The following is an 11,873-nucleotide window of genomic DNA, read 5'->3' as shown; positions in this document are numbered from 1 at the left end:
ATGTTAGTCTGTATGAGTCACCTACACATAGTTGAGCACTGTACTGTGGATAGCAGGCAATAGTTAACAGCTGGGGGAGGTAGAAGGTGTGTACAAGGGGGAGATTAGACTTTCTTGAGCTTTTGTGGTCTGCTTCTGAGCTAATTGGAAAAGGTTAGTCCAAATAACCTTCAGCTGAGGTTTAAACTAATTAATTTGACTTGTTCTGCAAAGACTAGACATGCCCATGCAATGTGGCACCATTTCGGAAAAAATACAGCCTCACAGCTGAGACCAATCCACTTTGGAGCAAAGTTACACAGGTGAGTTTGAACTTCACTTGTGTGACTTTGCCTGAAAACAGGACTAGAAACTACACATCAAAACCAGTCTAGAAAGTTGTTCCCTACTGTTTTGTGGCTTCTAGGTCCTGGATCCTAGGCAGGACCTGCATGTCTAATCTTAGTAGGTGTATTCATGCCCCAACTGTAACAAAACTCCTGCCTTGTTCAATTCCTTCTGTTGATTTTACAACCAGAGGAGATAATCCAGCTCCATGGTTTATCACTTCCTTTTGCTTGTGGAGATTTTCAGGTATCACTGAAGCTGAGACTTCAAGAAAGAGTGAAATTCACTGATGTTTTCCATGTACTGCCTTTATGAATATTGTAGCTAGATGTTTAATCTAGTTAGTAATAAACCCAGTAATTACAGTGAGATAGTGCTTGACTTTATTGGTATTTCAAAATATAAAAAGTGAAAAATAATAAATCCATAGAAAGTGTGGCAAACAATATTTTCAAAAACTGCTGAAACACAAACCCAAACATAGATAAATCATAGAATGGTTTGGGCTGAAAGGGATCTTAAAGATCATCTAGTTCCAAACCCCTACTATGGACAGGGATACCTTCCACTAGACCAGGCTGACCAAAGCCCAACCTGGCCTTGAACACTTCCAGAGAGGGGGCATCCACAACTTCTCTGGGCAACCTGTTCCAGTGCCTCACCACCCTCACAGTAAAGAATTTCTTCCTAATATCTAATCTAAATCTACACTCTTTCAGGTTAAGGCCATTACCCCTTGTCCTATCACTACATGCCCTTGTAAATAGTCCCTCTCCAGCTTTCCTGTAGGTCCCCTTCAGGTACTCGAAGGCTGCAATAAGGTCTCCCTGAAGCCTTCTCTTCTCCAGGATAAACAACCCCAACTGTCTCAGCCTGTCCTCATAGGAGAGGTGCTCCAGCCCTCTGATCATCTTTGTGACCCTCCTCTGGACTTGCTCCAACAGGTCTATAAATCTTCTTAGCCAAATCTCTTCCCTTTCCCAATAAGTACAAATAGACAGAAAACATATCTCCTAGGCTTTGTAGAATGCCTTTACTGAAGAATTCTGTCCTAAGCATGAAAAGGACATTCATAAACCTATCCTCTCCTGTATGTGTCTTTCAGTTAGTAATTTAATTTTCTTACAGAGAAGCTCCACCTGCAGCAGTTACACTTGCAACGCAGAGGATCAACCTGAGTACCACCTCCTGACACTGAGTGAGTAATGTGTGGGGAAGGATGGGTGAAGGTTCTCATGGGCCCAAGACAAACAAGCAGAAACTGTGACCACCTGTAATTATATAACACAACTGGAATCTCTCAAAGCAAGAGAATTTTAAAAAAAAGTTAAAACCTTTACCTCTTGTAAATGCCTTTTACTTTTTTTATGTATTCATTATGTGAAGAAAAGAAAATATATTCTGTAGTAGTTGAAAAGAAGTTGGAAAAAAGTTGAAATTACATCCATTTCAATGCATCTGTCAGCCATTTCTACCAAAAGTGAATTTGACTTGAGCAATCTAGGGAGCATTGAGAAGCTACCTGGGGAAGCTGTGAATCATGAGCCAAAGCACACTTAGGAGGTTAAGACTCTGGGAATGGGAGTTGGGCTTATTTGGTTCCTCAGAGAGGGCGGGAAGCTCAGTGGCAGCGGTGCTCACAAAGGAAAAAGGGAAACGGCAGGGATGTGTAGTTTTCTGTCCTGGGGGATATATTTTAGGGAAAAGGCCATATAGAAAGGAGCCCGAGAAACATTTTTAGCGTTTTAACCTAGTAACTGAGTCAAAGTAGAGGGCTAGCAGACAGCTCCACTGGTACGCCTGAGGGGGCGGTGGTTGGATTGACCGGTCCTGTCAGAGCCGCCGCGAGAGGGACAGAGCTGCCCCTGCGGGAAAGCCGCTTCCCCAAAATCATTCTCCTTTCCCAGAAGAACCCCTTTCCCTTCTCGCTTCATCACCTGAGCCTCGCCGAGGAGCCGGCCGCGTCACCAACGCTGCCCTCGTCCCGCTCGAGGCCCGTCCCCGCCGCCGTTGGGGACAGCGGCACCACCGCGCCCGCCTCGAGCCGAGATGGCGCCGCCCCCGCCCCTCCTCGCGCCCGCCCGCAGCGCGGCCCCTCCCGCTTCACCGCCGGCACCGCGGGCGGCCGGGCCGCAGCTCGTTCTTCCCGCCGGATCCGCTGCGGTTGTTTTCTTTCTGAGGCGGGAGCTAGCAGCGCCCTCGCCCACTGAGGAGCCGGGAGGTTGCGCCGCTCCCCACGCTGACTGGTGGCCGTTGGCGCCGCAGGGATTCTGGTGCCCCCACGCCGGGACCAGAGCCGGAGCTGGCCGGGAGCTGGCGGAATAGGCGCTCCATCCCCACCCCCTCTCTCCCGCGGAGCCAGCAGAGAAGAAGCTGAGGAGGGGACCTGCGCGTACGGCGTCCTCCGCATTGTGCGAGCCTGCATGGGCACGGCGCGGGGGCGCGGCCGTGGGGCTCCCCCGAGCCTCTCTCCCCAGCATTGCCTGTAGCCGGGAGGCGCCGAGTTAAGGCATGAGGGATGCTTTTGTGCGCGACTGCAGGCGGAGCAGCGGGTAACAGCGGAGCTAGCAGCAGCTGGAGCCGCGATTGCGGGGCAGGTTGGGCGCCACGGTCACCCGTAGCCTTCCCGGCGAGGGAGGCCGAGCGCGATGCTGAATTAGGCGACCGGAGCCCTTGTGAGCGCGGGGGTCAGGCTTAGCAGTCCGTAGCCGGCCTGAGTCCCAGCAGAGCTGGGAGGGCTCGCAGGCAGCTTCCCATGGCGAGCAGCCGCAGCATCGAGCTGGAGCACTTCGAGGAGCGGGACAAGAGGCAGCAGCGCGCCGGGCCGCGCCGCGGTGGCACTGGCTCCGGCGGCGGCGGCGCGGGGCCGCGGGGCAACGGGCTGATCCCCAGCCCGGCGCACAGCGCCCACTGCAGCCTGTACCGGACGCGGACCCTGCAGGCGCTCAGCTCGGAGAAGAAAGCCCGGAAAGCCCGCTTCTACCGCAACGGGGACAGGTACTTCAAGGGCTTGGTGTATGCTATCTCCACCGACCGCTTCCGCTCTTTTGACGCCCTCCTCGTCGAGCTCACCCGGTCCCTGTCGGACAACGTGAACCTGCCCCAGGGTGTCCGCACCATCTACACCATTGATGGCAGCAAGAAGCTCACCAGCCTGGACGAGCTGGTGGAAGGTGAGGGGGCTCCAGCGGGCCAGGGGCAAGCAGGGTGCAGGCCGTGGGTGGTTCAGCCCTGGCATGTGGAGGTCGGGTGAGAGGTGGCATGGGGTCTGGTGCTGGGCCGCAGGCTCTCCTTGGGGTGGGCTTTCCTCTCGCTACCCTGATCAAAACTGAGAGGCTGCTTTGCTGGGAATCGGCAGCCACGGAGCCCCTGAGGGAAGTGGGCCAGGGTTGGCCACTGCTGTGAGGCGCGGTAGGCCTCGTTTTCCCAGTGTGGACCGTCCGCTTCTCCCATCGCCCAGACGGGTGCTGTTGGCATGTGTGGGGGCTGACTATCATGGTAGTTAAGCAGAAGGTACTCTTTTCATCTACAAGAACCGTAGTAAAGTTCTTGGCTACCTTTCAGTCATCACCATTTGTAAGAGAGGGAAATGCCATCATTTAGTTTTCTAACAGTTACTACGCTGTCATTGATGCCTCACAACAGTTTAAGCTTTCTGAGAGAAAACCCCTGTGCTATGAAAAGAGATATTTATACCCTACCACTTATTAAAACAAACTCGTGTAAAATCTCATTTTCAAATGTGATCAGAGTCCATATTCAGAAAGGGAATTATCTACCTTATCTGACTTCCAAAAGCATTTTATAGAGTCAAATGCTTTTCAGAATTGTCCCTAAGTAGCATTTGGTAATGGGACTTAGCTGCTGAGGTTGTGTAGACCTTGCAAATCTGAGCAGAGCAGTGCTTGATGACTACTCAAAATGGGGCCAGAAGTACTTTTTTTCTGAATGAAACATATGCCTTGTTTGCAGGGAATGATAATTACCAGAACAAGGAGCAGACTTCCCCCATGTTCTTTCATGGTGTCTTAAAATACAGTTTAAACTCAGCATTAAATGAATCAGACTTCCAAACACATTGGTTATGTTTTGCACACTGTGAGGTTCATAATCAATTTGCGCTTGATGCTTCTTCTCAGGTATCCAATACATTGACCACTGCGGTCTTCCACGCAGTGACTCTATATGCCAGGTGTAGCTGATTCAAATTAATGAAGAAGTACCATTTGTAGGTCTTCTAATGCTGCCTCCTTTTTAGGCTTTCAGCTCTGTATCCTTTAAGCTTTGATTTGGAAACTTCTCTTTTCAAAGCAATGCTGAATCATATCTGGAGAATTTGATGAGAAAGGGAACCTGAAGACCTTTATATAGTCCACCAGTAAAGGCACTGGGAGTTAGGGACCAGCCACTCCAGAACATGCAAAAGGAAGGGAGAGGCCACAGCATTTGCTGCATCAAGGGGGTCTCACTCAAAGAAGATGTGCATGAAAGTGCACTTTATAATAGTAACGTCGTGCCTGAGAACTTCCCGCTCACGTGATCTACCATAAGGCTGTTCCACAGTCAAAACAGAGGAAATATGAAATGATTGCAGAGTGAAATGTTGACTCAGTGGTAGTAAAATAAATGTGGAATCAACCAAAAACTTTCCTGTGATTAATTTAGAGGTAGCTTAAAAAAAAAAATTTAAAAAATTGAATAAACTAATGATAACTTGGGGTGACTTTTGAAATTTTGCAGAAGGAATGATCTTAAGCTTTTATGGCTTAAAGCAAAGACAAAATGACTTGCTGGACAACAGTATAAATGCAGAGTATAGTCTCACAACTCTATTTTAATTAACAACTGAAAGCAAAAACCTAACTTCCTGTCTCCAAATACCCATTGAAAGAGTGACCTTTGTCATCGCTCTTCACTGGAAGAATAAAGGAAAACAAATGTCACAATTGAAATGCCACTTCCATGCTTTCTCAGTAAAATGAAAGGAAGGAGAAAAGAGTCAACATTACTTAGTCATCTATCCATGACCAATACAACTCTCAGGAATCTTAAGAAAATCCTGTAGGATCATAATTGGATTAGTATGTTCTCCAGTTAGCATGCAAAAACTTTACTAGTGTCTAATCACCATGCAGAGAAAGGAAAGCATATACAAACAAGTAGTGAATCCATCATTCCTTGAAATTAGCTAAGCCCTTTGCCAGCTGTTTTGTTCTTGAGATGCTGGAAGATGGTCTGATTTGTTTTTATTTTCTTTATTTCTTGTAGTTCCAGCACAGCAAGCTTGAATTTCTACTTTAGAATAGATACTTGAACATTCGTGATATCCTAAAACTTGAACTGCAGTAGCACCAGAAGTAGTTTTGAATGGTGTTTTGTTGTATTGCTTTTTAATTTTCTGAAAGGAAGATAAACGTGCTGTTGTGCATGCCAGCTACAGGCTGATCACCAGACTGAACAAGGCTTCTTGATGCAATACATAATTGACTAGTCTGTTTGCATATCATCAGTGTTGTTGAACTGGTACATGGAATCGCAGCAGTTCAGGTTCAGTAGTGGCAGCTCTATGAAATGAGCAGAAGGTGAATGCTCAGCTACCCTTGCCAAGCCAGCAAGACCTGCATTAAACCTCCCTCAACTTGAGCCTGTGTGTGTAGCTCTTGGACGCTGATGTGCCCCAGTGCAGGCAAGCTCTTTAAGGCCTATTTGCCTTTTCTCAGATTAATACCTGTCTGGGGTATAAAAGCTGACAGTATCAAATTCTGTATCATAATAGTCCAAACTAGCTGAATTGAGTCACTGATTAATGCTTTTTGGCGTTTGCCTGTATTTGGCAATCTGTTTTACCGTTTATCATTTTAAGAGGAAAATAGCTGATGCACGGACGTACTGTATATTTCAAATATTACTGTTACAGGTTGAGTCCGTTAAAAATTTGACCAGATCATGTTTATTAGTCAAAAATTGACAAGCTCCATTTTAAGCATATTGCTTTTCTTAACTGGATATGACAGTCAAAAAAGCATGCTCTTCTGGACCAGCCTTAGGCAAATACTATTTATATTCCCAGCCCCTGTAGATTAGGGAATATTATGGCTCATGAGTTTGACAGTTTTCACTGCTTTCTTAGAATGGGAGGAGTGAAGAATTTCATTGTCTCCTCCTGGTCTTGTTTGAGCAGACTGATCCAGAGAACAGATGAGGGTTGGGAATATTATGACTTTCTTATAGTTTTCTTTATTTCAACTTCAATCAGACATTACACTACTTTTTACTTTTGAATAGCAGATTCCATGTGTAATTTTATATTTCCCCTTCAGTAGCAATAATGGAGTAGTTCCATTTTTATTCTCTACCAAAGTTAAGTCATTAAGTGTTTGCCTAAATCTTTCCATTTTCTTTAAAAATGTAACCTTCCTAAAGCATGACACAATGATAATAGTAAGAATTGTGCAGTTTTTCAGTGCTGAGGTTTGCGTTTGACATTGATGTCTGTCATGCTCTGTCTTGCTGTCCTGTGTTTTCGTTTTCTTGGTGGTGAAAGACATGGAAAACTCTAATTGTTAAGGTCTGCTGCAAAGTTGGGAGATGTTGGATTTTGGGAGAGGAAACCAAGTGTAGACTCTATTCCTGGCAAGAAAAGTTATGTTGATTTGGCACATGATAGGGAATTTTTCTAGTTCCCTAGATAGTAGCATTGCTAAGAGTCTTTGTTCTTTCAACTGTAATAATTAATACAGTCTGTTAAAAAATGTCAGTAGTATTGTCTGCAGTTGTGCAGACAATCAACAGGCATTTGTAGGGAGGTCTTTGGGCAGGAGATGGGAAGGTTCTGAGCAGGGCAGTCCTTATGCACAGCTAGGACATGTAGCACAGGACAATATCTGCTTTAAAGAAATGGGCTCTGCCACACTAATAGAGAGTAAAAGAATGTTTTTGAAACAAGGTATTGAACAATCCAAGTATTTCCTGCCTTAGATCATTGTTATTGTTACTGCATATTACATTTTAATCCAGCTTAAGTACTTGTGATTCTAGTCAATGCACACTGTTATATTAGGTCAAGAATATCTTTTCTCTTGTCAGGGCAAGCAGATGGTAACAGCAAGTAGGCAGTTTGTATTTTTACTTCTTCCAAAAGGTATGATTACCTTCCTGTGCTAAAGCCAAAAGCTGTAATGCTCTAAAAAGATGCAAATGTAGCAGATTTAACAAAGAAGGATAAAAAGGAAGGATAAAAAAAAATTAAAAAAAATTTAAAGCATATGCTTCCAAATATATGTTCAAATCACTGTAGTTACACAGTCTTGGAGCCATGAGGTGTGGGTGTGAAATATGGATGTAATTGTTAGTTAACTTCCCATCCAAGCAAAAGAAAATAGTTCCACCACTGTGCCATCTCCTAGTTTCAGGGATGAGAGAAATGTAATTTACCTCAAAAGAGTTAGTTACTTGCTGTGGAGGAGGCATGTGGTATTAGGTGGGGTTGATACCAGGTGGTCTTACTGCCTTCTGAAAGCTTTTACCCTGCCTGAGCAGGGGGTTGGACCAGATGACCTCCAGAGGTCCTTTCCAACCTTGACTGTTCTGTGATTCTGTGAAAGCTTGTAGGAAGTTGTCATCTGAACATCCAGATTAAATAAAGTCAAAAGAGAACTCGAAGCAATTAGTCATCTGCTAAAATCCTAGTTGTCATCCCAGGTTTTAAAAAGTGCATGGAAAACTTAAATGCTGTCGATGAGGAAAGATTGTGACTTATACAGGGTTATTGGAGGTGACGTGAAAGTAAAGGAATTGTAAGAAACTGGTAAGGAAGGAAGTTCTGTGAAAGAAAGGAAGGAAAGAGAGATCTAAATAACCTAATCCATCATAAAAGGGGTTGTTTTATTTTTAGATTAGTCCTTTTATACATGCTGTAAATACAGTGTTCTGGAAATCCGCTCAGCTTTGTGTTACAGAACACAAAAAGGGGTACTCTCCTGTGAGTCCTAAAGTAAAAAGGTTAGTAGCCCTAATAACTACTGTGCTATACTGAATAAGCAGCTTTTGGCACCCTTGAAACTAATGAGTTCCACCAAAAGAAGCTGAGGAATGTGAAATGGATAGATGAAATGTACCTAGAGCCCTACCCTATGTGCTTCACAGGGGAAGACGCATTTAAAAAGTACAGAGACTAACAGTTTTCTTTCTGCAGGGATTTTTTTACCTGTGTCACCTATATCGTTCTCTGTTATGCAGTGTGTCATTTAAAAATGTGCTTTATGTGACTGTCAGGAGACAGTAGTTAGTGCTTGTTAACACCTTGCAAAAAGCAAGCCAGAAAACCTTGTTCAGAGACTTCTGTTGCAAATATCCCAACTCCGGATTTTTGAGTGTTGTACACTTAATTTCTTCCTTACGTTACCCACGACATGGCGTATCCACAGTTTGTTAATGCTAAGGAAAATGAAATATCTACAAGTCTGTTTAGTAGTCTCTGAATTTAGGACAAAAAGTCTGAATGTTTCTAGGCTATTTGTTAAATGCTTAGCAGTGGGCTTCAACTCACAAAACTTGTACTGTGAAGAACCCCAAGTTGTCAGACAGCTGTGTTTACTCAAAACTGCACATAGTTGGAAGTGATGTACAGTTGTGATACAAAAGGACAAGATACAACCTTCTTTTCCTATCAGTAACTAAAATTGCATGGCTGAATTTTGGACCAGTCTAGACTCTTTACTTTTGCATTTATATCTTGAAAGGTGAGCTAGGCACATTTTCTGTGAATAACAGGGTCAAAAGAAAACCTTTGTAGATGAGTTTTTAAATAAATAAAACAGTATTTAGGCAACTGGTGGTCTATGGCTATTTATCAGTAAGATTGACCAATGAAATCTAGTTTTCTCTTTTATCCATTCTCTGTGTTCATCATCTGTATTTTACTGTTGTGACGGAATGGTGAATATTATGTCTAGACTGTTAGCTCTCTGAAACTGGGATCCTTTTACAGTGTGCGTAAACTGTATACATGCTGCACACACACAGATAGTGAATAGTGCATTTGGTTATTAATGCAGTACAGGTAAGTGATTTAGAGGCAGGTAATGTTTCCTTGTTAATAGGCAGTGTTTCATGTCTTCTAGTTGTTTTTCTGATGTTAATAAGACATAGAGAATCAGAAGTAAACTCACTCCCTTTGGTGATTATGTTGTGACCCAAAATACCAGCAGATGTTGCTCCTTTTACGTAAGCATATGCACCATTCAAGGAATTTTTGGTGGTAGCAGGATTTCTTTGTGGAAGAATTGAAACTTAGATTGCTCTGGGTACTGTCATGGAGTGTGGGATGGATGGCACATATGCTTTGTTGAAATTATAGTGCCAACTTATAAGGAGGTTTTCTGCCAAAACTGCTCTGCAGCTTGGTTAAGCTTTCTGCTGTAGAATAGTTTGGCTGGGTTCAGAGTCCCAGCTGTATCCTATGTCTGTAATTCTTGCTTTTTTTTTCTGCATTAAAAAAAAAAGAACTATTGCTTAATAGATCTTTCTACTTCATTAGTCTATAGTTTACTACTTTACCTGCAAATCTTAATGTAATATTAGTGACTAACGTCTGGTCTAAAAACTAGGGAGTTGACTGATGTTAATGCAAATGTTGTTGGCTAATGACATGATATTTATTCCCAGTAATGTAACTGCTGTGACTATGTGCCAGTTAAGGCTAGTATGCATTCACTTTAAAATCTTTCAAGACTATAAATGGAAAGCGGGCCTTCAAACCATAAAACTGACCATATCAAAGTCAGCAACACAAATATTTGAAGTATTGTTTATGCCTGTTTGCAAAGTTGTCAATTTTCCAGGGCTGGTAGATACGAGAAAAAAAAAAAAAAAAGCTATAGCCTCATCAAAATGCCACTAAAGTCTCAGAAAATATTTTCTTAGTAATTGAGATTATATGTATTTAGGTTAGACATATGAAAAATCTCATTCAAGGCAGTGAAACAGCCAAACAGAAGGCTCCAGGGAGACCTTATTGTAGACTTCCAGTACCTAAAGGGGGCCTACAAGAAAGCTGGAGAGAGACTGTTTACAAGGGCATGGCTATAAGTTGAAGGAGGATGGATTTAGGTTAGGTATTAGGAAGAAATTCTTTACTGTGTGAACAGTGGGACACTGGAACAGGTTGCCCAGAGAGGTTGTGGATGCCCCCTCCCTGGAAGTGTTCAAGGCCAGGTTGGATGGGACTTTGGGCAATGTGGTCTAGTGGAGGGTGTCCCTGCCCATGGCAGGGGGGTTGAAACTAGATGATCTTTAAGGTCACTTCCAACCGAAACCATTCTATAATATATAAATGCATTTTCTACTTTGGAAAATGGCTAAAATAACAATTTAAAAAATAGCAGAGTGTTCAAAAGTTAATGCCTGCTCATCAAGGGGTGGTGTTTTCCTAGGTATGCTTTTGAATACACCATTCTGTAGAAAAGTTTCCTGTAGTGAACTTTATGGGTGTGATTTAACTTACCCTTGCCATTTTTATTTTCTTCCTTAAGTATTTTCTTCTGTTGAATAATTAATTGTATAATCCATTAAACCGAAGAAATGTTTAACTCTTTCCTAGAAAATCATTCTTTATGCAGAAAGCGGCAATTGGTTTCCTAATTATATTCAGTTTGTAGCGGGGTTTTTTTGTTGTTTTGCAAGGTTCTCGATAGAACTTAGAAACTGTGGGTGAAGCCTTGGCTGTGGTGAAATCATTAGAAGTTTATGTAGTAGTTTTAGTAGAGTAAAAACTTCATCCTTTTATCTTTTAAGTCGTGAACCAAGCAAGTCACTCAGTGCATGTGTTTTCTCACTTACAGTCCTTGCTCTAATCCTGCCATATGTGTCTGCCTTGCAGGTGTAGTAGTAAAATCTGTTTTCCGTGTAAAACCTGTGTTACTAAGTTTAGTTTATATGACTGGCATAAGAAAGCAGGCATGGAATTTAAAACACTTACTAAACAATCTGTAATACACTACAGTTCTCAAGTAATTAGTCATTCCTCTACCTGCCAATTATAGGAAATTTTCCAATCAGTTTTGCTAGATACTTTTTGGTTTTTTAAAGCTAAAATAGTTCATGCTTCCACTTAAGGTTTGGCTAAATGCCGTTGAAACAAGTTATTTGAAATTCATTCTTTTAAGGTATTACATAGTTTTCTTTTTGTAATGAAAAAAAAAGGAAGTGCTTTCAACTTGGAACTAGGTAACTAGTAGAAGGCAGAGTTACACTGCTGTTTTAAAGAAATAAAGATCTTTTTGGATTAATACTGACTGCAAATTTTATAACAGGTGTTGTAGTACAGCTCTGACAGACAGTAGATGACATTCCATTATAGTACAAAGAAGATATTCTGTTATGATATGTGCCTGTAAAAGACAAAGCTGGCATACCATATTGAGACTCTTCTATGGTAAATCTAGCAAAGGGACCTTTTGTTCTCTACTTGTACTTCTTTATGTAGAGCAATTAATTAATTAATTTCAAGTTGGAGAGCTTGTTTCTGAATAGCCTTAATTTTCAGG

At 42.7% G+C, this 11,873-nt stretch overlaps 1 protein-coding gene across 8 annotated transcripts in view; it reads left to right on the top strand.

Annotated features, from left to right (window-relative positions):
• The first annotated feature begins 2,431 nt into the window (after positions 1-2,431).
• DCLK2 (doublecortin like kinase 2) overlaps positions 2,432-11,873 on the top strand; it is an 87,575-nt gene continuing 78,133 nt past the window's right edge. For all 8 annotated transcript variants that reach the window (XR_008577022.1, XR_008577021.1, XM_054824906.1 and 5 more), the window contains exon 1: positions 2,432-3,500. Coding sequence is in view for 6 of the 8 variants with exons in the window: in XM_054824906.1 (XP_054680881.1) it covers positions 3,083-3,500 (418 nt within the window). In the remaining 2 variants the exon portion in view is untranslated. The remainder of the gene's footprint in view (positions 3,501-11,873) is intronic.

The sequence above is a fragment of the Grus americana genome, chromosome 4, assembly GCF_028858705.1.
Source record: "Grus americana isolate bGruAme1 chromosome 4, bGruAme1.mat, whole genome shotgun sequence".
Taxonomy (NCBI): Eukaryota; Metazoa; Chordata; class Aves; order Gruiformes; family Gruidae; genus Grus; species Grus americana.
This window is presented reverse-complemented; position numbering and strand designations above follow the sequence as displayed.